The following is a 23,457-nucleotide window of genomic DNA, read 5'->3' on the forward strand; positions in this document are numbered from 1 at the left end:
TTGCTGACATGCAGAGAGCAGAGATTTGTCACGGTTCTGTGTTCTTGTCAAAGCTCCTTCAGGAGGTCCTCTTGGAAAATCTGCTGCAGAGCAGAACCCTACCCTGAGGTAGAGGTTTTGCTATGCCAAAGAGCAGAAGCGTAGTCCACGGTTCATTCATCCCTTCAGACCTACAGCTCCCCAGCTTTAGGCGATGCTTTAGGTCAGAACTGCACTGTGAGTGACATTTACAGCTTTTTAGAGTATGGATTACCATTTATGAGTTTGGTTCTTTGGCTACAGATCATTAACCCTTCAATATTAATTGAATTTGCAGCCATGTGAATATCTGTTCCCCAGAACTGTGAAGCTGAGCAGTGATACCTGAATTTTCGTTTCTGTTCACCTGCTTTTTCATGGGGTAGTGTGTGATAAGGTAGCCTTTTTTCCCCCTAGGTGTTTTCTTTACACAATGTCCTGTGTAGCCCGGCAGGAAATGGAGTGTCTCCAGTGAAGATGAACGTACAAGACTATTGATGTACCATGATTTAAGTGATGTTTTTTCATTCAGTTTTCTCTGACACATGGTGTTTGTGGTAGTATCTTTTATCATCCCAGTCCCAAATAGCAGTGATCCAAATACAGTACACAATTATTGTATCTCTTTTATCCTGTTGTATTTATCAGCTTTCTTTGGTTTTCTTCAGACCTGTTTTTCTTTGCCAGCTCTTGGAAGGAGTCTGAGGACAGGCAGTTTCCCTTATCTTTATTTAGATATTGTTATTTAAATCATCCTATGTAGAGTTTTGATTTTAAGATAAAGCATGTGGTCTGACCAGGCACAGGAAACTGTAGGATTTCATTTTGTAAGTTAATACTAATAATGTGTAACACAAGGGTTATTTGTTTATTCTCTGACAGACAAAAGAAATTAGGTAGACTACTGTAAGCCAAAAGGTGGCATCTGGATTACTTTGACATTATGATGGGCCAGTAATTATGATTTGCCAGTAATTATCTGTGAGCCTCGAGCAGAGAGGTATGTAAGCAATTGGCATTACCAGGATTGTCTGTTTTACTGAACTCATAGATGAGGAGAGCTGCAGCCTTATTTTCAGTTTGGCTTGTTGTCCTGGGTTCAGCAGTGACAGTCATTTTTCTCCTTCTTAGTGGCTGGTGCAGTGCTGTGGTTTTGACTTTCAGCCTGGGAACAGCACTGATAACACCAATGTTTGTAGTTGTTGCTAAGTAATGTTTACTCTGACCAAGGACTTTCTGAGTCTCATGCTCTGCCAGGGAGGAGGGGAAGCCGGGAGGAATCAGAGACAGGGCACCTGACCCAAGCTACCGGTCAGCCTTACCTCCATCCCTGGAAAGATGATGGAACAACTTATTCTTGACTCCATCACTAGGCATATCAAGGATGAGGGGGTCATTAAGAACAGCCAACATGGCTTTGTGAGGGGGAAGTCATGTATGACCAACCTTATAGCCTTCTATGAGGAAATGACTAGGTGGAGGGATGATGGTAGAGCGGTAGATGTAGTTTTTCTTGATTTCAGTAAGGCATTTGATACTGTCTCCCACAGCATCCTCATAGATAAGCTAAAGAAGTGTGGGCTTGATGATCAAGTAGTGAGGTGGATCGAGAATTGGTTGAAAGGAAGAAGGCAGAGAGTTGTGGTCAATGGCGCAGAATCTAGCTGGAGGTCTGTGACTAGTGGAGTCCCTCAGGGGTCGGTGCTGGGACCGGTGCTGTTTAATATTTTCATCAATGACCTGGATGAGGGAACTGAGTGCACCCTCAGCGAGTTTGCTGATGACACAAAACTGGGAGGAGTGGCTGACACACCAGAGGACTGTGCTGCCATTCAGCGAGACCTGGACAGGCTGGAGAGTTGGGCGGGGAGAAACTTGATGAAATTTAACAAGGGCAAGTGTAGAGTCTTGCATCTGGGGAAGAACAACCCCATGTACCAGTACAGGTTGGGGGTTGACCTGCTGGAAAGTAGCGAAGGGGAAAGGGACCTGGGGGTCCTGGTGGATAGGAGGATGACCATGAGCCAGCAATGTGCTCTTGTGGCCAAGAAGGCAAATGGCATCTTAGGGTGCATTAGAAAGGGAGTGGTTAGTAGGTCAAGAGAGGTTCTCCTCCCCCTCTACTCAGCCTTGGTGAGGCCGCATCTGGAATATTGCGTCCAGTTCTGGGCCCCTCTGTTCAAGAAGGACAGGGAATTGCTTGAAGGAGTCCAGCGCAGAGCCACAAAGATGATTAAGGGAGTGGAACATCTCCCTTATGAGGAGAGGCTGAGGGAGCTGGGTCTCTTTAGCTTGGAGAAGAGGAGACTGAGGGGTGACCTCATCAATGTTTACAAGTATGTAAAGGGTAGGTGTCAGGATGATGGAGCTAGGCTTTTTTCAGTGATATCCAGTGATAGGACAAGGGGCAATGGGTGTAAACTGGAGCATAGGAAGTTCCACGTTAACATCAGGAAGAACTTCTTTACTGTAAGAGTGACAGAGCACTGGAACAGGTTGCCCAGGGGGGTTGTGGAGTCTCCTACACTGGAGATATTCAAGGCCCGCCTGGACAAGTTCCTGTGTGATGTACTGTAGGTTACCCTGCTCTTGCAGGGGGGTTGGACTAGATGATCTTTTTAGGTCCCTTCCAGCCCTTGGGATTCTGTGATTCTGTGATTCTGTGATTCTGTATTCCGTACCACAGCACATCATGCCCAGGATGTAGAACTGGGGGCAGTTACCCAGAGGGGCTAGATCACTGCTCAGTCGGGCTGGGTATCAGTTGGCGGGTGGTGAGCGGTTGTGTTCTCTTCCTTTGTTATTTCCCTTATCATTATTATTTATTAGTGGTAGCAGCAGTGATTTGTGTTATACCTTAGTTACTGGACTGCTCTTATCTCAATCCCTGGGAGTTACATTCTTTCGATTCTCCTCCCCATCCCTCGGGGAGCAGGGTGGGGGGGGGGGGACAGGGACAGAGACTGCATGGTTCTGATTTATGGCTGGGCATAAACCACAACACTTGGTTTGACTAGATATTAGTTCCTGCAGAAAAAAAGGTTCAATGAGCAAAGTTCTTTCAGGCCAAAGGAAGCACTTTGTCTCTTGGCTAATAAATAGCATTGGTGGGAGCCAGGGAACCATGATGATTCGTGGGTGAGAGAATTAAGCAATTCTGCTGTTGTGGCTGACTTGGCTAGCCCTGTTTAAGAATCGGGTCATACCTGATGAGAGACACCAGGTGGTTTGTTTCTGCTGGGTTTTGTGCTCTTTTGTTATAAAGTAAACCTCTGAGTCAAATAAGGGGGGAAAACTCACCAACAATAAAATGTGAAGTGGATCTCATGTAATACAGTTGCTGGCAATATACAGAGGGCTGCAGACCTGTGTGCACACACTTCCACTGTTCTTCCGCCCCATCCATAGCTGTGTGTATAAACACTCCTGTTACACTCATGATGAATGCGTGGTATGTATTGCATGTTACTCTGAGTCATATTTCTGGAGCTGAAATCTGCATGAAGGACTTCATCTCTTCTGAATCATCCCATCACATGTATTCAGTTGACCAAAAAATAGAAGGTTTTTGATCTTTGTGTGTATTTTGAGCAAAAGAATGTGTCTTGTGTGTGTGTACTCGGGTACATGTGCTGTCTCATGAGTGGGGTGTTGGGTCTGTCTGGCTTTTATTGAAGAAGTTTTTTTGTTTCCAGTGAGTCTTTGGGAAATCTCTGTGTTTTGATGACGCTGTTCAGAAGCACTTTATTTGGCTTACAGTACAGGCTTGTAAAACACACAAGCAAAAGTTTGCTGGGTACCAGAAGCCAGCAGGGTTTCTCACATCTGTCTGGCTTGGAAGCACCAAGAGGGAACAGAAGCAGGGAAGGAAACCAAGCCCTTCACAAGAGGGGAATATTAGGATGGACAAAAGTGTCCCATTCAGCTCGCTCCACTATTATGACAGTGGGCTGGGAAGGGAAAGAAATACAGTGGATGCCACGATTGGATAATTTTAAACATAGAAAGAAATGGCCAGGAAAAAATACCAAAACCAGTTCACCATATTTACTAATAAGAGATTTACCTCTAGTCAACTCAAACTGATTGTCTTTCCTGAGGTTTTTGCCTTCTTAAGGTATACTCTGTTCATTGTATCTTTGTGTTCAGAAAGCAGCTAACACATTGCAGGCATGATTGAGATACGCAGAATAATGAGGAAACAGTACCCTTTATATATTTGGTTCTTCACCTCTTTTAAGATGATGCAGAAGATGTTTCTCTTTGCTAGTATGCTGTTATTCAGTTTAATATTGAAATACTTGTAAAAAACCTCTTTCTTCTGGCACAGGTAAAAATCTGTGTTTTAAAAGCTTGCAAAGATAAATATTTAATACCCTAATGGGCATCACAGCACTTTCAACAGGACTCTAAAGCATTTAATGTGCCAGAAGCAATTTTGCCATCTTGAGATTAAATGACCTTAATAATTGCTAAAAAATATTTTAGTACCTCTTGTAGCCCTGAACTGAAGAACACCCCTGAGTGCTGACCTCTCCCTTGTTTCCTCTTTCACCTTCTCCTTCATCTCCCTTTAAAATCTGAAAGTCAGCACTTTCGTGGGTTTCCAGAAGAGCTGGGTCAGGAAGCAGCAATGTAGAAGTTGAATATTGGTTTCTTTCTTTGCAAAGCAAAAGAAACAAAGTAAGTAATACATACACAAAAAAGGAAAAAAAAAGATCTGGAGGCATGAGAGGCTTTCATTTCTTACCCACACTCACATAGGGTTTCACACAATTTGTAGAGTGTATGTGCTGTCTGATGCCTTAGATGAGATACATCATTAGCAACTCGGAGCAGGTGCCAGAGGCAGGCTGTTAGGCTGAGTTTTCTGCTCAGCGAAGTAATCTGAATGGGTGCATTGTGCAAGCTGAAAGAAGGCTGAAAGAGGAGAGAATTTTTAGAGGGAAGGAGGGAGAGACACATTAATCTTTTTACCCACTGGTGAATTTTATTCCTCCCTTAGTTTGCCAAAGTTGGCATATTATGCATATTTAAAATACCTTGGTGGTTTAGGTCTTGTTTTGAGGACAGTGTTTCCCAAATGACACTCCAATGATGGTGTGTGAGCTTGATCTACTCACTGACTTCACTGCAGTTTTTAGAAGGCAGCAAATGAATATTCAGTGTCAGCTTTTGAGCTCGGAAGCTGATATATTTACTGCATCTCAGGAAGAATGATTAATCGGTAACTCCAGCATGGACCTGCTATTGCTGCTCCTGGGCTGGGTGCCTGTGTGATAGGGTCCTGCTGGAGGCAGTGAGGCTCCCAGCAGCCACCAGTTTCAGCATAACTTCAGGCAGTTCCCAGGATCATTTCCTGCTTTCCCAAGCACCAGCAGGATGCTCTTGACAGCAAAGAAAGCACCGTAGCACAAGGCCACAGTGCCGAACAATGAGTGTTGGTCTTTGCAAGGTCAAAGTTGTGATGAATACCTAACAGGGAACTAGATTAACTGGAACAATTGCAAGTCCATTTGCCAGAAGAGCATAGCATTCCAGGACAGCATAACATTTTAGAAGAAATGTATGAATAGCACTGAAGCAAGCAGGGGTACCAAGGACTGAGAAGTAAGTGACATCGATATTTGATCCATCTGGGCAAGGGGAGGCTTGGGAGGAAAGAAAGGAGATGTTATTGGATGGCATGTTTTCAGTTATTAATTGTAAATTGTGCTTTTGGAACTTGTGCCTGCCTACTCCTCTACCTCTGTAGACATGTTCATGGTTAGCAAAGAGGATTTGGATGTAAAAAATGAGTGCAGCTTCATGTCACTGGTGGTGCAATCACTGACTCAAGCAAAGAGTCACAGGGAAACTCAGATTGGTGTGGCCTGTGCTTTTGAAATGTATGTGAAGACGGAGACTGATGGACAGATGCCTTATTTTAAGATGATCGGGTGAGATTTGATTTGGCAGCATTTGATGATGGTGTTGCCATAGTAAATACCTAGAAGATAGCAGGAATTTGGTATCATTCAGGAGGTATTATTGCTGAAACTTTAGGAACCATCTTAAATGTTTGGTATGTCTATTAAGGAGGTACAGCAGTCAGTCTGTTGTGTATCCATCACTGGTGGCGCGTTGCCATTTGAGAGTGAGATACCTATACTGTTCTCTGGAGGAAATCTTGGTCTTGTAGACAAGCTCCTATTCACTTAGTGTGAGGTCTGTGTGTCACCCATCATAAAGCCTGAGAGCAAATGTGCAGGGTTTTTTCCAGAATTAGTTTTCTATTCTCTAGTAAATGTAGGGTAAAGTTGGTGCCATTCCGTTTCTCCCATTTAGTTTTGTTTGCAAGAAGCACCGTATGTGCAAAGTAATGTTGCCTTGGCTTGTTCTGCCAACCATGTAGTCTGGTTGGCTAGACATCTTTCTGCTAAAAAACTGTATAATTAGGTTGTTTTATTTTAAAGGTCATTTTTAATTTCTTCTAGAAAAAACCTGCTTTCCTCTTATGGTAGCTTATCTTTTTGTTAGTGCTTTGAGTTTGTTATTGTTTGCTACCTTCATTAAACTTACTGCAGAAATGATTACTGCAATCCACAAAAAACTTTTTCTGGTTAAAAGCCAGGCAGTGAGTGTGAATCTCACAACGGACATAACCCACTACTATTTTCTTTCTTTTCAATTACAGCTCTAGATACTAGCTAAAATTTCAGTTCTACTATATCTGTAGTTATGCTTTTGCTTTATTTCTCTGTGTTTGTATATATCATACTATTTACTGCACCCTTGTTTTCTCCTTTGTATTAACAAAAGTATTTTTATTCTAAATCGTTACTGTTACCTCCATGGATATATTTCCTGGCAAGTCATGTGTTCTTCTTTGTTCCTTCAAATGTTTTCACCTTGATATTCTCAAATTATATTTTAATTTACTTATTCTTGAGCATAAGAATAAGTAAAAGTCTCGTCTACAAGGCCTTGATTTTGTTTTCCTTCTAGCTGGGGATCTTTAACCTTAACTGTCTATAGTTTCTGTTGCACGACTTGATTTCCATAACTGGATACAGACTCCAGTACATCTTCAGATGTTTTCTGGTTTCTTTTCAGTGCTTTGCTGTGCGATCCCTGGGCTGGGTGGAAATGGCAGAAGAAGATCTAGCTCCTGGAAAAAGCAGTGTTGCTGTGAACAACTGCATCAGACAGCTCTCTTACTGTAAAAACGACATCAGAGACACTGTCGGCATTTGGGGAGAGGTAAGAACAGGGTGAACTATTTCTCTTGCAACATCCCTCTCATGTAAGAAAACTTCTTAAAAGAGCAACTCTATAGGCAAAAATGTCCATGCTATGTGTCTGAGATTTCCCTAACCCAGCTGGCACTGCCAAGAAACATAAAAAGGGCTCAAGAAAAGTGCTGCCATTTTTGTTCTAAACTGATCAGAACAGCAGCCCAAAGATAGCACCTTCGTGTTTACGTCTGTGCTGGTATACACCTGTGGAATTACAGTGTTGAGTTCAGACAAGCCAGAATCAGTGGTGGTCTTTTGCCTGACTGAAGGTTTGAAAGTGGTGCTTTGGAACAGCATTTTCAGAGGTTTCAGTGTCAGAAGGGCTTTAAGGAAATCCAGATTGGTGTGGCCTGTGCTTTTGAAATGTATATGAAGACTGAGAGAGATGGACAGATGCCTTATTTAAGGTGTTTATTTTATCAGTTTTTCAGAAGGAAGTTAATTTCATGTCATCAGTCTGTCTGTTGGTTCCTCTCCAGTAACTCTTGAATCTGTTCACCAGTGTCGTCCAGTTTTGAAGGATGCCAGATTCTCACACATTGAGCAAAAAACAGAGAGTCTAGCTCTCCTCTTTCTTGGTTTGCTGATGGATCAGTGCACCTTCATCAACTGAACCACGCAAGCTCTGTGCTTCTTTCTGACTTGGCAGGAAAGACAGGATAATGCTGTGTGAGCTCAGGGGGAAACATGATGAAGGATACTTGAGGTATTGTAGTGTCAGAAATAGATGTCTAAAATAGATGGAGTGGAAGGTGTGGAGGGATCAATAAGCGAAATAAGAAGAAAGGAAAAGGTAGTGTTATAGGGGTGGGACATATAGGGGACATAGAAGACAAATCCATAAAAAAACATCATTATTTGATTGTTCATGGAACAACTTAAACTTCATCCAAATCTTATTCTCTGCCTCTCTCCTGACATGTTTTAATGTGGATTTACTACACACAGTTTGAATACCAGAGTGATGTAAGAGTGAATGTTGGAACCTTCACTTGTGTGACCTAAGTGAAACATCACTGCCAGACAGAAGAGGAATTAAAAGAAAGACTTACCTATTTCAGTAAAAATTTTAGGAAAAATATCCTTCAGTTTCCCAAGTTGTTGCAGTCCAAGGCTTGAGTCAGTGTCCTGATTACAGCCACAACAGTGCGGAGACACTTCAGAGGAGGAACTGGGAGAAAGTGCCGGTTTAAAAATGAAAACTATGTTTTGAGGAACACATTTGGAGTGTCTGTTTAAAGGAATTTCAGAAGGGGTTTTCTGTGTACGCAATACATACTGTACATATAAATGAATAAGATAACATTGGTCTTCTTTATCCTCCTGGGAACAGTTCTATTTGGTTAATACAGCTAGACAAGCAATTAGATCATGGACAGACATAGACTTACTGCTGACCCTGGGTTGAGAAAAACCCAGTCTCTTTACATATGTAAAGTACATTGGGTTTTCATCCATTTTTCAGCTGGAAGGACTTCGATCAACTTGAAATACATCTTCTACCTTAAAATTGTGTGCTTAGTTTTGGTTTAAGAGTTAATGTTCCCATTTTTCCATATTTCTCTCTGTCAGTCCCATTGTGCTGTGCTGGAAACCCTCACAGGTTTTCAAGCCAAGCCGGCGAAAAGTTTTGGTCTTCTTGAATGGAAGTTTTAATTAAGAATGCTGTTCATTAAAAAATATAAAATATAAGCCCGACAGAACAATGTGGCACTGTGCTTGAATAGGTGGCCCCTGAAGTAAATTGTCTTCTTGATTTTTAAAAGAAATCATTACAGCCAACCACATTCTTCTGCTGGCATCGTAATGCTTCAAGAGTGATTGGAAGAGACATGTTTTAGAGAGGAATCTGAAAGAAGTGTGCTTGTCATTGACATAGCAGGTGCAGCACACACAGCAGGAATCTATTATGAAGCTAGAACGAATGACTGCAGAGACAGTTTTAAGATTGGCTAAAGATTTATTTTAGCTAGAATGTAATGAAAGTGAAATTTGGGCTGGGACCATCCCCAAGTTTTCATGATTTAAAAACACAAAAATATAACACAAAAAACCCCACATGCTCGGTAAAATGCTGAACCTGCTGCAAAAGCTTTGTGGCTGGCTTTAATTTTGGGGTTTCATGAAATTCAAGAAATATCCTGTAAATTCCCATATTCCATGGTTCTGTAATAAAATCTAAGACAAAACCTGTATCTGTGTTGCTACTTTGCCATGCATTCTGTTCATGTATACTTCAAATTCACTTACATGAAAAAGGATCATTGTTGCCATCGACCTATATGCCACAATTTGTAACACTTCCCTGAAGGACTGTTGGGGTTGAGCCTGCTTTCCTTTATTCACTTTCTCCATGTGGCTCTTCCCTTTCCCCATCATGGACCATCAGGTCTTTGCAGCTCTCCGCTGAGAGAAACACTGAGGCCCATGTTCAAGCTCCCATTCTGTCTGAATAATTTCTTCTTGCCCTATGCAGTGTTTTTATCTCTAAAATAGCCTTTGTATAATAAGGCAACAAAACTTAGCAAAATATATTGCTTGTGACTGCGGCCAAGCTATCCCTTAAGCATTGCAAGGATAATTTCCTGTGATTAATGTTGCTTATCTGCCTATTCTCCCATCTTTTCCAGCTAAATTGTATTCAGTTTTATTACCCTAATCCCAGTGTATTTTGCATGATGAACAGATTTTACCTTCTTTTAATAATTTCCTTCTGGAACAAATACATAAGTAGAAATGGGTCCAAAAAGCAATCTTTGTGACACTTGGTAACATTCTTCACACAATCTGTTTACTGCTTCTGTTCTCCAAACAAATTTCTCACCCTTTTTCTTTGTGATGACTGTTTTCTGTTTGGTTTCCTTCATCATGCTGGCCTGCCTGGTGTCATCCTGGCTTTTGTTTTTTTATCACCTTTTCTTTTCCTGTATGCCACAGGCATCTCAGTGCTGCTGATTCGCCCCATTTCAGTGCATCGTTATAGCAGCTGCATCTGTTTCAGCTTTTCTAGGAGCAGCCCATGTATCCAGCCTTGCATCTCAGCCACAGCTGTACTTTTTCCATCAGGCAAAATGTTCTTGTGTTGGCATTGCATAACCAGCCCGCATCCCTTGCCTCTCCCATACCGCCTCTCAGCGCTTGCGCTGCCAGCTCTGTGTCACTGTTCCCCTTTGAATCCGTGTTAGGAGATTTGGGGGTGAGAGAGGTGATCAGTAGTGACTACCCCTTGCTGTCTAGCCTGGAAACCCTGGAAGCAGGCCCTCACAGGGTGATGTGAATGTATGTCTTAAGCACAAAATTAGATGTCATTAAGACCTAAGCCACTGTAACCAAGCAGGAAGAGGGGTTCTATATCACTGATGTGAAGAAAAAGGTTGTTGAAACATTTGTCAGTAGGAAGTCAGACCCTTTCCATTCTTCGTATTCATTTATAGATTCTGGCACAATAGAGAGGAAATAAATTACTCTACATTTAGCTGATAGCTTCCACCTTCTTATCAGCAGGAGCTTGTCTTACCTTTCAGCAATAGGTCTAGATGATTTCTGTGGGATTTTGTGTTCTGTGGAGTAGGTGTGCAGTCTTTGAGAAGAGAGCTGTTAGATGTGATAAAAGAAGTGGCAGACCTTTGAGAAGAGAGCTGTTAGATGTGATAAAAAAGGTGGCAGACCTTCTTCAAATACTAGGCATAGGAGGAAGATTAGCATTTGTGAATTAGCATCAAAAGGAAAATTGCCTCTAAATTTGTTTCCTTTAAGGGGAAAAAACATTCTTCTTGTTCTTACGTGCCAGAAGGCTTAGGGAGAAATCCTGGCTCCAGGATTCTGCAGTCACTGGAAGAATTCACATTTGTGTCTTAATGCTAGGGTTTTCCCCTTTAATTAGTGTTTGTTCAAAGAGTTTTCCATAATTCCATTGACATGTACAAATTGCTGTCTGTTCCCATGACCCATTGGTTAAAGTTTATGGAAACAAAGCACATTGTTTGAAGGAAGAAACTCTGCCTCAAGAGTACAGCTTTTGATGTAAGCTGTTACTATTGAGACAGTTCTTGACTTCTCATACATTTGGAAAAACTTACTGGAGAATGGATAAACGCATAATTTGTTGAATAACTTGGGGTTGAATGAGTCAAACAGTTGCATTTAAAAGACGTCAAAGCTTTTTGTGATTGGGATAATTTAAAAATACAGTAGTAGCAAGATATCATCTTGGAACTTCTTCACACCAGAAGTAAATGAACTTGTTTTCAACTGGTCTTGGAGCAAATGGAAACTGAATAAATGAAGCAAGTCTAAACAGCATAGGCATAACACACACTGATCTCAGTCAGTTTGAGAGGGGGATATAATGTGTAACTGTACTTTGTCTGGAGTTACAGGGCAAGGACATGTACCTTATACTGGAAAATGACATGCTGAACCTGATTGATCCCATGGACCGCACAGTTCTTCATTCACAGCCCATTGTGAGCATCAGAGTCTGGGGTGTGGGGCGTGACAATGGCCGGTGAGTATTAACTCTCCTTATCCCTCTTGGCTTGGTTCTATTTCTGGCTGCTGATAGAGAATACACATACACCTGGAGCAAATACAAACCTATTCTTTTGTTTGAGTAAATGTGTCCAAGGGGCTATGAGGAGGTGGGCAAATTTTCCTTTTGCTTACTGGCATTACTTTTTTTAATCTTACACTTTTCATAGTGTACCACTTACATGCTGTTTTGATAAGTCTGTATTGAGCAAACCTATCAGATTGATTCATCCAGGTGCATAAAACTGCATATGCAACTTTATTGTGTTTTAGAGATTTATATAATACTTTTCAATATAAAACCATGTGTTTAAATACGTCCTGTAGTATGTTTCTTCTGGCTGTGTGAAAGCATGTGTTCCTGCTGGTCCAAGTTAAATGTGCTATTTTGACTTTATGCATGTTTTCCACTTTCTCGTTTGATTTGACAGAGAAAAAATTAAGATTGAGGGAAAAGTAATGTTTTTAAGCCATGACTATTACTTAAAGATCTTGATGTAACAGAATTCTGAAGGGTATGCAGACAACTGTATGTCCCTGAAACCTGACTGCCTGTGAGCTGAAGTTCCTCCCTGCCACAGGGAGCAACCACGGGTGTATGCTAACATTCTTCCTGCCCTGGAGGCAGTCTTTTCTTAGCGTTCCTTCCTGACCCGTCTTCTTTTGGTAACATCCTTCTTTGTCATGTAACATTGCTGTCGGAACAGTTGTGAAGGTGACTGATACGTATCTGAACAGCTGTCCCATTGAGCGTTTTGATGCATTGCCATTCACATTGAGTAATTCCACGTTCTTCGAACAGTGCCCGTCCAGATACATGGGTAGTAAGAGTTGAATAACGTTAATGAGCTGCTGTGTTTTTTGTCCATGTTCGATTATTGAGATATTTGCAGTAATAAGGTCTGGGGTTTTTTTTTTTGTCTCTGACTTTAGATGGGAAATGTCATTTTGGACCTGAAAAATCTTTCCATTAAAAGATTTTCTGACCCTTCTTTAGTCTCATGGTGTCCTGGGTTCAGCAGTAGCAGTTATTTTTCTCCTTTTTAGTAGCTGGTGCAGCGCTGTGTTTTGACTTTCAGCCTGGGAGCAGAGCTGACTTTGTTTAAACCAACACACACACACACCCCTGCTAAGTTTCTGATTATCTCTGGCCAAATTTCCAAAAGAAAAGGTGACCTAATTCCATCTTTCAATATTTTTGCTTCTATAAATGACTGATGGTTCATTTTGTTTTCTTTTTTACTGTATTTCCCCTCCATTGGTGCAGATTTTTGAGAGATCTGAAAGGGACAAATCCAGTTTGAAATGATGGGAAGTAAAAATGTTTTAACTTCTTATGAATAAACCTTACAGTGCTTTGCTTGCCTTGGAAAATGAGTGCACTGCACATTTCCCTCCAAGTTAGATTTTGTGGTAGCTTGTTTTGGTTAGAAAATAGGGCATCTTAAGGGCACCTAAGTGTGCTGCAGCTTTACAAGGTAAAGGAAGTCAGCTTTGCTCCTTGCTAATTGTTTTGGAGTATTAATAGTTCTTTTTTCCGATACTTACATTTCTTTGGAAAATAAAATCATTCCATTATTTTGTTTATAAAGTATGTGAGTCACATTTCTCCAGCTTGGGTACCGTCTGCTCCTAAAGACAGAACTGGTCATAGAAATATCCATGTTGAAAGGGGACATCAGAGTTTGAGAAATGTGCCCTTTGCAATCATGTGGCACCAAGTATGTTGTAAGCTTTTGGTGAAATGTATCTGGGGGTGGGAGGCAATAGCAGACTCTCCTAGAGGAATATAAGCCCTGTCAGTAGGACAGAAGTTGGTAGGAAAGGTTGAGTGTGCACAAGTTATTCTCTCTGCTCTGACCTATGGATCTGCCGTAGTATCGCACAACATTTACCTAAAGCTGTGTACCAGGAAATAGCATCTCTGATCCCACTCTTGCCCTTTTTCATGCCATATCTGGGGACCAAAGAAGAATTCCAGTTCTGTTGACACTTCTGCAGAAACATATCTCTATTAAGAAAAAAAAAAAAAAACCAGTTATGGAGCATGTGGGAGAAGTACAGTTCCAAGTTTAAAAACAAACCAACCAGCCCCAAACAAACCCAGTGCTCTTCCTTCTGATCATAAAAGCTAGAAGCTTCCTCTACTGTTTTCCTGAAAATAGGTGTTTTGGGGTTTGGTTTTGTTTTTTTGTAACACTGGCAATACAGAGAACCTGGCAGAGCAAGTAAACTGATCTTTTCTCGTCTTTCTACCATCAGAATAGGGAGCTGGCCTTTCTGTGTTGGAAGTGAACATTTCTTGTTGCTAGAAAACATGACTCGTCTTGATTGGTTGCTGTAAATAACAGCAAGAAATAGTTTATTGTAGGTTTAATATATAAACACATAATCAGTACCAGCCTTAATATTTCATTTGCTGGCACAGTAGTATTCTTAGCCACTTCTGCCAAAATCTACTTTTTTATCATAAGGTTGACTTCAGAGCTTTCCTGTTCTTAGCTCTTCTCAAGTATTTTCATAAGTGCTTCTACAGAAATTTTGTGTCCAGTATGTCAGGGCTGGAGCCCCCACTTTTTGAAATTTAACTTTATTGACCCATTAAAAAAAATGAAAGAAAGACTAGGAAAAGAAGTAGCCATTATTTGTAACTGAACTCAGACGGGATGTGATGATAAATAGCAGGAGATCCAAAAGACACGCAGAAAGAACGAATTCATGATTGAGTAATCCAGATGTACCATGCGTTTTGGGCATAGAGAGGTTCAGTATAGGAAAGGTGCTTTGAAGGGTAGCATAAACAATGTAGCTATTTGCTGAAGAAGGACTAATGCACAAGAAAAAAAAACATGGTGGCAGCAGAACCCAAGTTGAGAAAACCGTATTGTTAAGCTGGAAATTGTATGGCATCCCTTTTCATATATACTTTAGCATGCAGTCCTTGGGCTCATCCTGGCAAGATTACCTATTGGTCCTGAGGTGAGAAACACCAGAGCCACTCACTGATTACAAAAGCAGCTTTCCATGAGTTTGTCATCATCACAGAAAAGTGAGGGGATCACATTGTTGCTTGAAAGGATTAATTGTCCAGGAAGTTGATGAAATCACAGTTTCTGGGATGAAGCTCTGCCAGAAGTTGTTGCCACATAGATTTTGTTGATTAGCTGCATCTTCTGGCCCGAGAGCATGTATAATAATTGGATTTGTTGTGAAAGGCAGTGTATCAATTTTAAAATACTGTAGAAATGTGTATGTTTCTCTATTTTGAGCTAAGAAAAACCCATCACAATCTGCAGGCCCTCTTTTTTAACTCTGTTTTGCTTAGAGTAATTTATTTGGGTAGCTTTTGCTTTGGAAGATGAAGAGGTTTTCTAATGACACCTGACCAGATAATTTTGTAAGCTATGCCGTAATGAAAGATTGATGAAATACAGAGATCTGCTGATGAAAGTTTAATCTGAGGATGTGCCTACTAACTCACTTCAGACAGAAACATCCTCCAGGAGATTGTAATCACTCTCCATACGTTGCACTGTTATCCTGACCTCTACACTTCTTTGATAAGTAAAGGCTTCATCGTTTTGTTGGCTTAGGCTGTGTGGTGATTCTGTGTTTTGAAAAGGCGCATCCCTTGGTTTCAATTAATCAGTCAGTAGAACATGTTTGACTTTAAGAAGCACCCTCGTAAGATCGCAAACAGAAGCAGGTTCACACAAATTGGTGGTTATGCATGTATCTGTGAGTACATATGTATGTAGACTTTGAGCTCCTATGTTTGATACATATATATGGGCATTAAAATAAATATACCGCATCTGTCTGACTGTTTGACAGACTTGATTTCTTGTGATACTGTGTGATTTTTAGAAGTAAAAGCCACTACACTCTGTAGAGTTGTCCTCTCTTGCTGTACTGAAAACAGAGCCATGACGATTCATTTAGTATTATATGTAAAAAACAAAAGTTCTCACACTTGTTTAAGTTGTTTGATTTCAAGATCAGTAGGGTCATTGTCACTTGGAGGGTTGGTGGTATCACAGATGTATTAGCGAATGATTGTCAGTGCTGTGTTTGCTTCTCTAACAAGCCATCCATGACATGTTTTTTTCTGGGCTTTAAAATCATGTTGTAAAATAGAGCCTACTGAAGCTATAAAAGGGTTGTTCTTTTCTCTTGTGAGCTGCAGGACTGTAACATTAATCATTCCTGATGTTAGGTTTTTTCTCCCCTTCTCGACTGGTGGTGCATGCCCTTTGCTTTCTGAGCAGCTCACTAACAAGGAAGAGCGAAAAGGCAATGGCCCATCAGTTTTGGAAAAGAGTTTGCATTAACACATTTCCCTCAATCCTGCTCAATCTTCGTTGCTCTTCCACCAATTCAAAGCCTGCCTCAGCTTTTAAAACCTCTACAGGACTTTAATTGTCTAAAAGGGCATTATTTCTTCTCTCCTGGTGTCTCCATACAACAACAGTATATTCCAGCTGAAAAATTCAGTGGCTAGCTGGCCATGAGGGCTGTGTGTGGGTTCAGGAGACAGCTTTGATGGAGCTGAATATGGTTACTAGATGTTGTGAGCATGTGGCGTGTTGGACGAAACATGTAGCATGTGTCTTTGTTCATCTGCCACATAGTGCAGCTTTGTTTTCTCTGTATAGCTTGTGTGTTTCCCTGGTAGGCTTAGGAGGAAGCATGGTTGTTGTTGGGTTTTTTAAGTAGTGGAGAGGCAGATTCTCTGATATTGGGAGTTTTCTGATTGAGGCTCTCTGACTAGACAGTGTGAAAGGATTGTGCTCCCTCCTCTGCCCTAATAATGGCCATTTTGCCAGGTGGTGGTGGAGGGGATCTATTTATCTCCGTGGATGTCCATTGTCCTGCTTTGAACTGCTGCTGGTTTTCTGCTGCCTAGATATCAGGGAATAAGGCAATCAAAAGGGAAGAAAGGCAGAAAGAACAACTGGATTAAAGAAAAGTAGGACAATGCATGCACCCAAAGATGAGGCTCAAGCAGCCTCTAAAAGGGAGAGCAGACAGCTAAATGAATAGACACCCCAAGTCAGGTGGACAAAATCTTGTAAGGCTGGTAAAGAAAGTCCTAACAACAAAACAGAAATCACCTGAGCTCTGTTATTTCAGGAGATGTTAAAGGAAAAGCTGAGAAAACTTCTGGGGTAATGTGAGAAATTGGGCCAGATCTGTGGAAAATGAGGAGGAAATGGTGTAAAGTGGTGGCTCAGATTCATCAGAATATGGGGAATTAAAAGTAAGATACTATTTTGCTATTATCTTTTTTCAACAGCTAAATAAAAATGGCCTGGTTTCAGAGGTAACATCTGCACTGTCTGCTGACTTCAGGAGGATCTCTGTATATTCATTGTCTTTTAAAATCAAATGTCTAAATGCAGATTTAGGAACCTTTCTCTTGACACCCAGAATTAGAAATGTTCATTTGAGCAACAGTGCTACATCAGGTTAAATATTTTCTTCTTAGTTCTGAGTGTGTGTCAGGTCAAGAGTGGTAGGCACGTACCTGAGTAAGAACTGGTTTGTTAGAGGACAAAAAAGGGGTGAGTGGGGAGTCTGGCAGCTGTGCTGCAGGTCGAGTGCCTGTCTCCTGGGGTCATGATTGTATTTCCTAGCTGAGATTGTGTTCTTACAGATATTACCTGGCTGGAGCTTCAGTACATGTCTGTTACATGGACATAAGATATTAGATACCTAGCCTTAATTAGTTAATTAGACAAGCCAAGAGAAGTATGGGCAATAAATTCAGGTTTGGTAGTTGGGATATCCTGTTGTATCTGTAATTTATCATTCCTCTTTTCAGGAAATATTTTGTGTACAAGCAACACAACATCAGGCTTCAGTGATGCAGTATGGCTTATAGCTGCATCAGTCGGGGGGGGGGGTGTTTAAGGTCTCTCTGGATTGCCTTCCCTTTGAGGTGATGATTGAATGTGCTCTGAGATTGAGTCTTTCTCTGATTCCATGAGAGCAGTTTATCAGGCTGTGCAAGATAATGAATAATAAACTTTCCTTCCTGCATTAAAGAGACATGGTTAAGAAAAGTGGGAAATAAAAGAATTTAAAGCTGAGATGGTTTTTGCACCTGCTCTTCTGAAAAGATAACACCCTCCCAAGAATGTGCAATTCCAGCTGAACTCTTCCAACTCTGAGACACCATTAATCAATATTGCCTATTCCCCTTGATTCCTGTAACCTTGGAATAAGGACAAAACATACTGTGAGGAGTCATGTAAATGGGGCATAGGACTGGAGGAAAAGGATTTTACGGGCTTTCCTGACCCATATTCTTAGCTGTATTTTTTTAGAGTAATCTTTTGTTTTCTCCTTTTCCCTAGGCCAACTTCCTCTGAATATACTTTTCTGTATGCTTTGGTAGCATTTTCCTTCTCACTAAGAAATAGTTTAGGTGATTATTTACACAAAACTTCTCATTTTTATCCATGAGGCGTGACATTATTGTTTGCAAGTGCAGCATGTTCTAGGAGGGGGTAATGAAACAGTACAGCTGTGAAAGGGGAAATCCAGTCAAGCTCAGAGAATTAATGAGTTTTCAAGCAAATGTGGTTAAGTGGGTGCAAAAAGCTGTGTGTGTGCATTCATACTTTGATTAATGAAACTGACTTGTTTTAGTTTCAGGATTTAACATGAAAGACACGATAGACTGAAGTTGCATTGAAATAGGCCTGTATTAACTTGAAATCAGCACACACAGTTTTGCACCGATGAATAGTTCTTTATCAATAGTGGCTTCAACTGTGTCAGGGCAACATCCCTCTATCTTTCTGTTTAATGCCACTAATGAGATGGAAAATGATTACATGTGACAGTGAGGGATTTTTCTGTTACAGATGGGGCTTGTGAGCAGCTCAGGTGTTCATGAACAGTGGATTCACCGTTCGAGAGCAGCTGAGAAAGGAGGTTATGCTTGGGGAGAATTCTGGCCATAGATCTTTGGTCACTTTCGAGAAGCTTAAATGCAGAAATAGCAGTTGAAAAATGTAGCAGCAGTAGATGAGCATGCGTGCAGAGAAGTCTCATGGAGCAAGGGAATTGGGGCAAACACAGAAGAGGAGAATTGTAAGTATTTCTGTGACATAGTGGGACACGAACAGAGAACCCCATGAAGGAGAGCTCAGGGTAGTGCTGAGGCATTTGCTTGTAAAGAAGTGAGGAAAATGGCAGGAGGCTTCCCTCTGTATTGGAAAAAACAACCAACCAACCATTTAAAATGTGTCAGTTGCTCTGCTGTCAGCTTGAGTGTGGCAATGAATGCTTAGTCACTTTAAACAGAATCCTGTTTAAGTATTTTATTGTAGAATGTCTTTATTCTATATTTATCTTCAGGAAATAATGTGAAGTATTGTATAATTTGGGAATTGTATAGAATCATAGAATAGTTAGGGTTGGAAAGGACCTCAGGATCATCTGTTTCCAACCCCTTTGCCATGGGCAGGGACACCTCACACTAAACCATGCCACCCAAGGCTCTGTCCAACATGGCCTTGAACACTGCCAGGGATGGAGCATTCGCAACTTCTCTGGGCAACCCATTCCAGTGCCTCACCACCCTAACAGTAAAGAACTTCCTCCTTATGTCCAATCTAAACTTCCCCTGCTTAAGTTTTAACCCGTTACCCCTTGTCCTGTCACTACAGTCCCTGAGGAAGAGTCCCTCCCCAGCATCCCTATAGGCCCCCTTCAGGTACTGGAAGGCTGCTATTAGGTCCCCACACAGCCTTCTCTTCTCCAGGCTGAACAGCCCCAACTTCCTCAGCCTGTCTTCATACGGGAGGTGCTCCAGTCCCCTGATCATCCTCGTGGCCCTCCTCTGGACTTGTTCCAACAGTTCCATGTCCTTTTTATGTTGGGACACCAGAACTGTACACAGTACTCCAGGTGAGGTCTCATGAGAACAGAGTAGAGGGGCAGGATCATCTTGTGTTTCTTCTGGGAGGAAGGCTTTTTTTAAAGAGCATTTGGAATTGTTTGACTGTAAAGCTTTCAGTTACAAGAAATGGTATGTCTAAACCTGGACTACAAATAACCACTGTGATGTAGTCATGTTGTCTTTATTAATACAAATACAACATATTGACTGAGTCCCTCGCTTAAAGACTTTCTACAAATCTGTGCTAGAAAATTTCCATATATCCCCTATGATCCCAGCTATTAAACTCAAACACTTAAGGATACAACTAGGGTAATCTGTCAGCTTAAGCAGCTATTGCGCAGGTCCCTGGAGAACAGCCTGAGATGCCTTGCGAAAGTATCTGTGGCTCAGGAGAACTACTGCCTGCTGGTTTGGAGTGGAAATCTGATGTTTTCTTGTATTATTCCTTTCACTGTATGTTAATTAAGCAGATGCTACATCCAGGCTGTATTCCTATATTTAACTGCTGCTTTAACTTAATGGCAAAACAGTGATGAAAGTGATGTTAAAAAGCAGCTGCTCTCTGGCTCTGTAGCTGTGAATAGAGAACATGTCCCTCCCAGGCTCTCCACAGGCCCTCCTTGTTTTCAACACCCAGTTACAAGCTTTGGCCTTAAGTGACAATCAAAGGTGGTTTTAACTTACCTTATTTACTTTGCTTGGTCATGCACTTAGGTGCATGCACAATCTGTTGCTTCCTTTCAGTGGAAGCTATGCTAACAAAAGCCAGCATCCTCCTCCCAGACCAGTCGGGGTTGATTGAAGGTGCCTGCCTTTCACCAACTTCATCTTCAGCAGCACTGAAGTTAGACTCTTAGTTTCACATCTCTCAGATGGTATGTCAGCTGTAGGCACTGTGTATAGAAGGAACCACCTGTGGAATGAAATTTCACGAAGGAATTATGTTTTGACAGCCTTCTCAAGGCTGTCCAATAATGTCAATTCAGTAACACTTTTCTTACAAAAGAAAAATACAAAACTTTACTGTATCCTTTCATCCTTATCTCAAGACCTTATCCAGCATAAGCTCTCTGTAGCAGAAGAAAGAAAACCAAATTAGCCCACTAGTGATTTCACTTTGCTAGTCTAATGTATGTTGATGCTGTTCAGTTACTAATAAGGTGGGCATATGAAAAACCTTCTGAGGAGCCACAGGGAGCATGGACCACTGAAGAAAAGAGCAATGTTTTAAGAAAAATTGTGCTGACAGTGCTTACAAGCATCATGTTGGCTGAGATGTTCCATACAGCTCTTTGTTACCTGGATTATAGTATGTTTATATGAGCAGCAGCAGACTTTTCTGTTGTGTGGTGGCTTACTTGTAAAGGTCAACCTCTTGTAAGATATGTATTTACTAAGCTTATTGTTTTCTATTGTAGGCAAAAATTTGACTTCCTAAAAATTATCACTATACTGGGCAAATAATTTCTGAAAAAGTAATTCAGAGGAGAAACTTCACTGTGCAGTGGAGAAGGTTTCATTCAGTTCTGTATAATTCTACTTAATGAAATGTGGGACATTAACAGCTTTCCAATTTAAAAAAGCAAAAATACACCCAGAAAATTACCTGTCTGTAGCTCTTCTTCCTGTCCAAGCAGTTGATGATGCCTGTACTCTGCCTGCAGGTTAGAGGGAGGTATGATGATTCTATATATGCCTTTACTGTGTAAATATTTATATCCACCTATATGAACACACTTTTCATGTTTGCTTCAGTGTTACACTCCTGATATCAAGAGAAGTTGTGACATAACTATGTATTTGTAGACCACGGAAGGTCTTCTGGGATTTTGTATATGCTATAGTAAAAGAAGGTCCAAATTTTGTCCTGTCTCTTCAAGCACAGTCATTAACTTTACTGAACTGTACTGGTATAATCATTTGGAATGTGCCTCTAAAGTGTAAGAAGATGCTCTTGTTGTCAACCTACCACTTCAATTATTTACACATCACATCTGCCTTGGGATGCTTTTCCATGTTTGCTACTAGCTGATTGCAATTCAAATATTTATATGTGGTACATCTTTGTGTATATCATCTGCTGTCTTACCCGTTACTTGTATGTAGAAAGCCTTTTCACTTCAGGCTTTTAATTCTGAGAATAGTATGTTGGCCTCTTTACTTTCATTGACTCCACCGGGGAAAAGGGCCTTAGTCAGTGGTATTTGGCACAATTTGCCCTCTGTCAAAGGAGGTAGATCACCTGCTGAAGTCTTTTTGATTGGTGCAGATTGATTAGCAGAAACCTAAACATGAATATGAGCAAACTAAAAGTTTTTTTTCAACAGATAATTCAAGTGTCTTAAACATTTAGGGTTTGTTTTTACTGACTTGTTTTTCTATTTAGAAACTGTGTTACATGAACATCTGTATTTTTTTGAGAATAAAATTGTGCTTAATGACATTGAAAAAGCTGTGTGCATAATATCGCTTGTGATGATCTGCTTCACATAAATGCTCCTCATCTTAATTCCATACAAATAATTTAAATTTATAATTTGAATCATGCATTAAACATTAATGTCTCTAAAATTTCAGTATTTTACCTCTTGAAGTTCTCCTCTCCCCACCTTCAGTAGTTTCAAAGCTGGCTGGGTGTACACATGGTGTCCCCTGCGTATGACCAAATTCCACTTATAATTGATGGGAAGTTTTTTATTAACTTCAGCATGAGTTTGGTTGGTCCATAACTTACAGATGTGGGAAACCTGGATACTGCTTAATAAAATGATGGTAAGACCTCTGGGAGTGGCAGGATGGTGTAAATGTTCTTTCTTTAGCAGGGCTTGGGTTCCTGTAGAAGAACAAAATAGCATGTGCAAAAGTAAAGAGCCTAACTATGAATCTTAGAAGGGCCTGAAAGAGTTTGAAGTCTGTAAGGTCACGCAAGGTGGCCAGCTTCAGTATTTGACCTGCTATCCTGCTGATCTTATGCTTAGCATCAATGAAGTTAGTGAATTTTCCACTTGAGACAGGAACCTGTGACAGTGAGTTTGCCTGTGATCTGGGATATCTGTTACATGTAGCAGTGTTTGCAATGATGCTGTACTTGTCAAAAAGATGCAGACAGAGGAGCTGTAGATTACTTAAAGAATAATTTTTCAGAACCTCAGATGGGAAGGATCCATCTGGGTTCCTGTGGCCTGTCTTCCGCAATTTCAGGCAGTCTCATAGCAGTTAAGGTCCTTCTTTTGCCAAGCTGATCACAGGTGTAGTTCAGTTTGCTAAGGATGAATTGAATGGCTTTTGCTTTGTAGTTCTGTGTCATCAGTCTTTCTTCAGTAAGAAGTTTATTTTCTGCCTGTTCCTTTTCATGGTGTCGAGGAATCTAAATAAATTTTATCTGTACATCTCCAACAATGTAGTTACACGTTTAAGATAAAAAGTACCTACTCCCACCAAAAAAAGATGCACTAAGGAATTTATTTTTTTTCTTTTGGGAGGGTGAGGAAAATTGCTTTTCATCTCTTATTTTTGCTCAGCTGCGATCAGGAACATGATGAGATGAATTAGACAAAGCAAACTGATTAATGGCTTTTGCCCTCTATTCGTTTATGAAGTACATATGTGGCTTCAAGGGCCTTAGTTTAAAAAACAAAGCTCTTCTAGGATATTTCCAACCCAGGCATTCATAAACGGTATATTCATCACTTTTGAGCATTTAGGATTCAAGGTGGT

The 23,457-nt window shown here is 40.8% G+C and overlaps 1 protein-coding gene across 16 annotated transcripts in view; it reads left to right on the forward strand.

Annotated features, from left to right (window-relative positions):
- Window positions 1-23,457, forward strand: part of APBB2 (amyloid beta precursor protein binding family B member 2) — a 196,075-nt gene that overhangs the window by 140,837 nt on the left and 31,781 nt on the right. For 11 of the 16 annotated variants that reach the window (XM_065698327.1, XM_065698349.1, XM_065698311.1 and 8 more), the window contains 2 exons: window positions 7,114-7,260; window positions 11,669-11,802. In XM_065698327.1, coding sequence (XP_065554399.1) covers window positions 7,114-7,260; window positions 11,669-11,802 — 281 coding nt within the window. The remainder of the gene's footprint in view (window positions 1-7,113; window positions 7,261-11,668; window positions 11,803-23,457) is intronic. The other 5 variants (XM_065698376.1, XM_065698393.1, XM_065698426.1 and 2 more) reach the window with 1 other exon arrangement.

Source organism: Lathamus discolor, chromosome 1 (assembly GCF_037157495.1).
Source record: "Lathamus discolor isolate bLatDis1 chromosome 1, bLatDis1.hap1, whole genome shotgun sequence".
In the NCBI taxonomy this organism is placed as follows: Eukaryota; Metazoa; Chordata; class Aves; order Psittaciformes; family Psittacidae; genus Lathamus; species Lathamus discolor.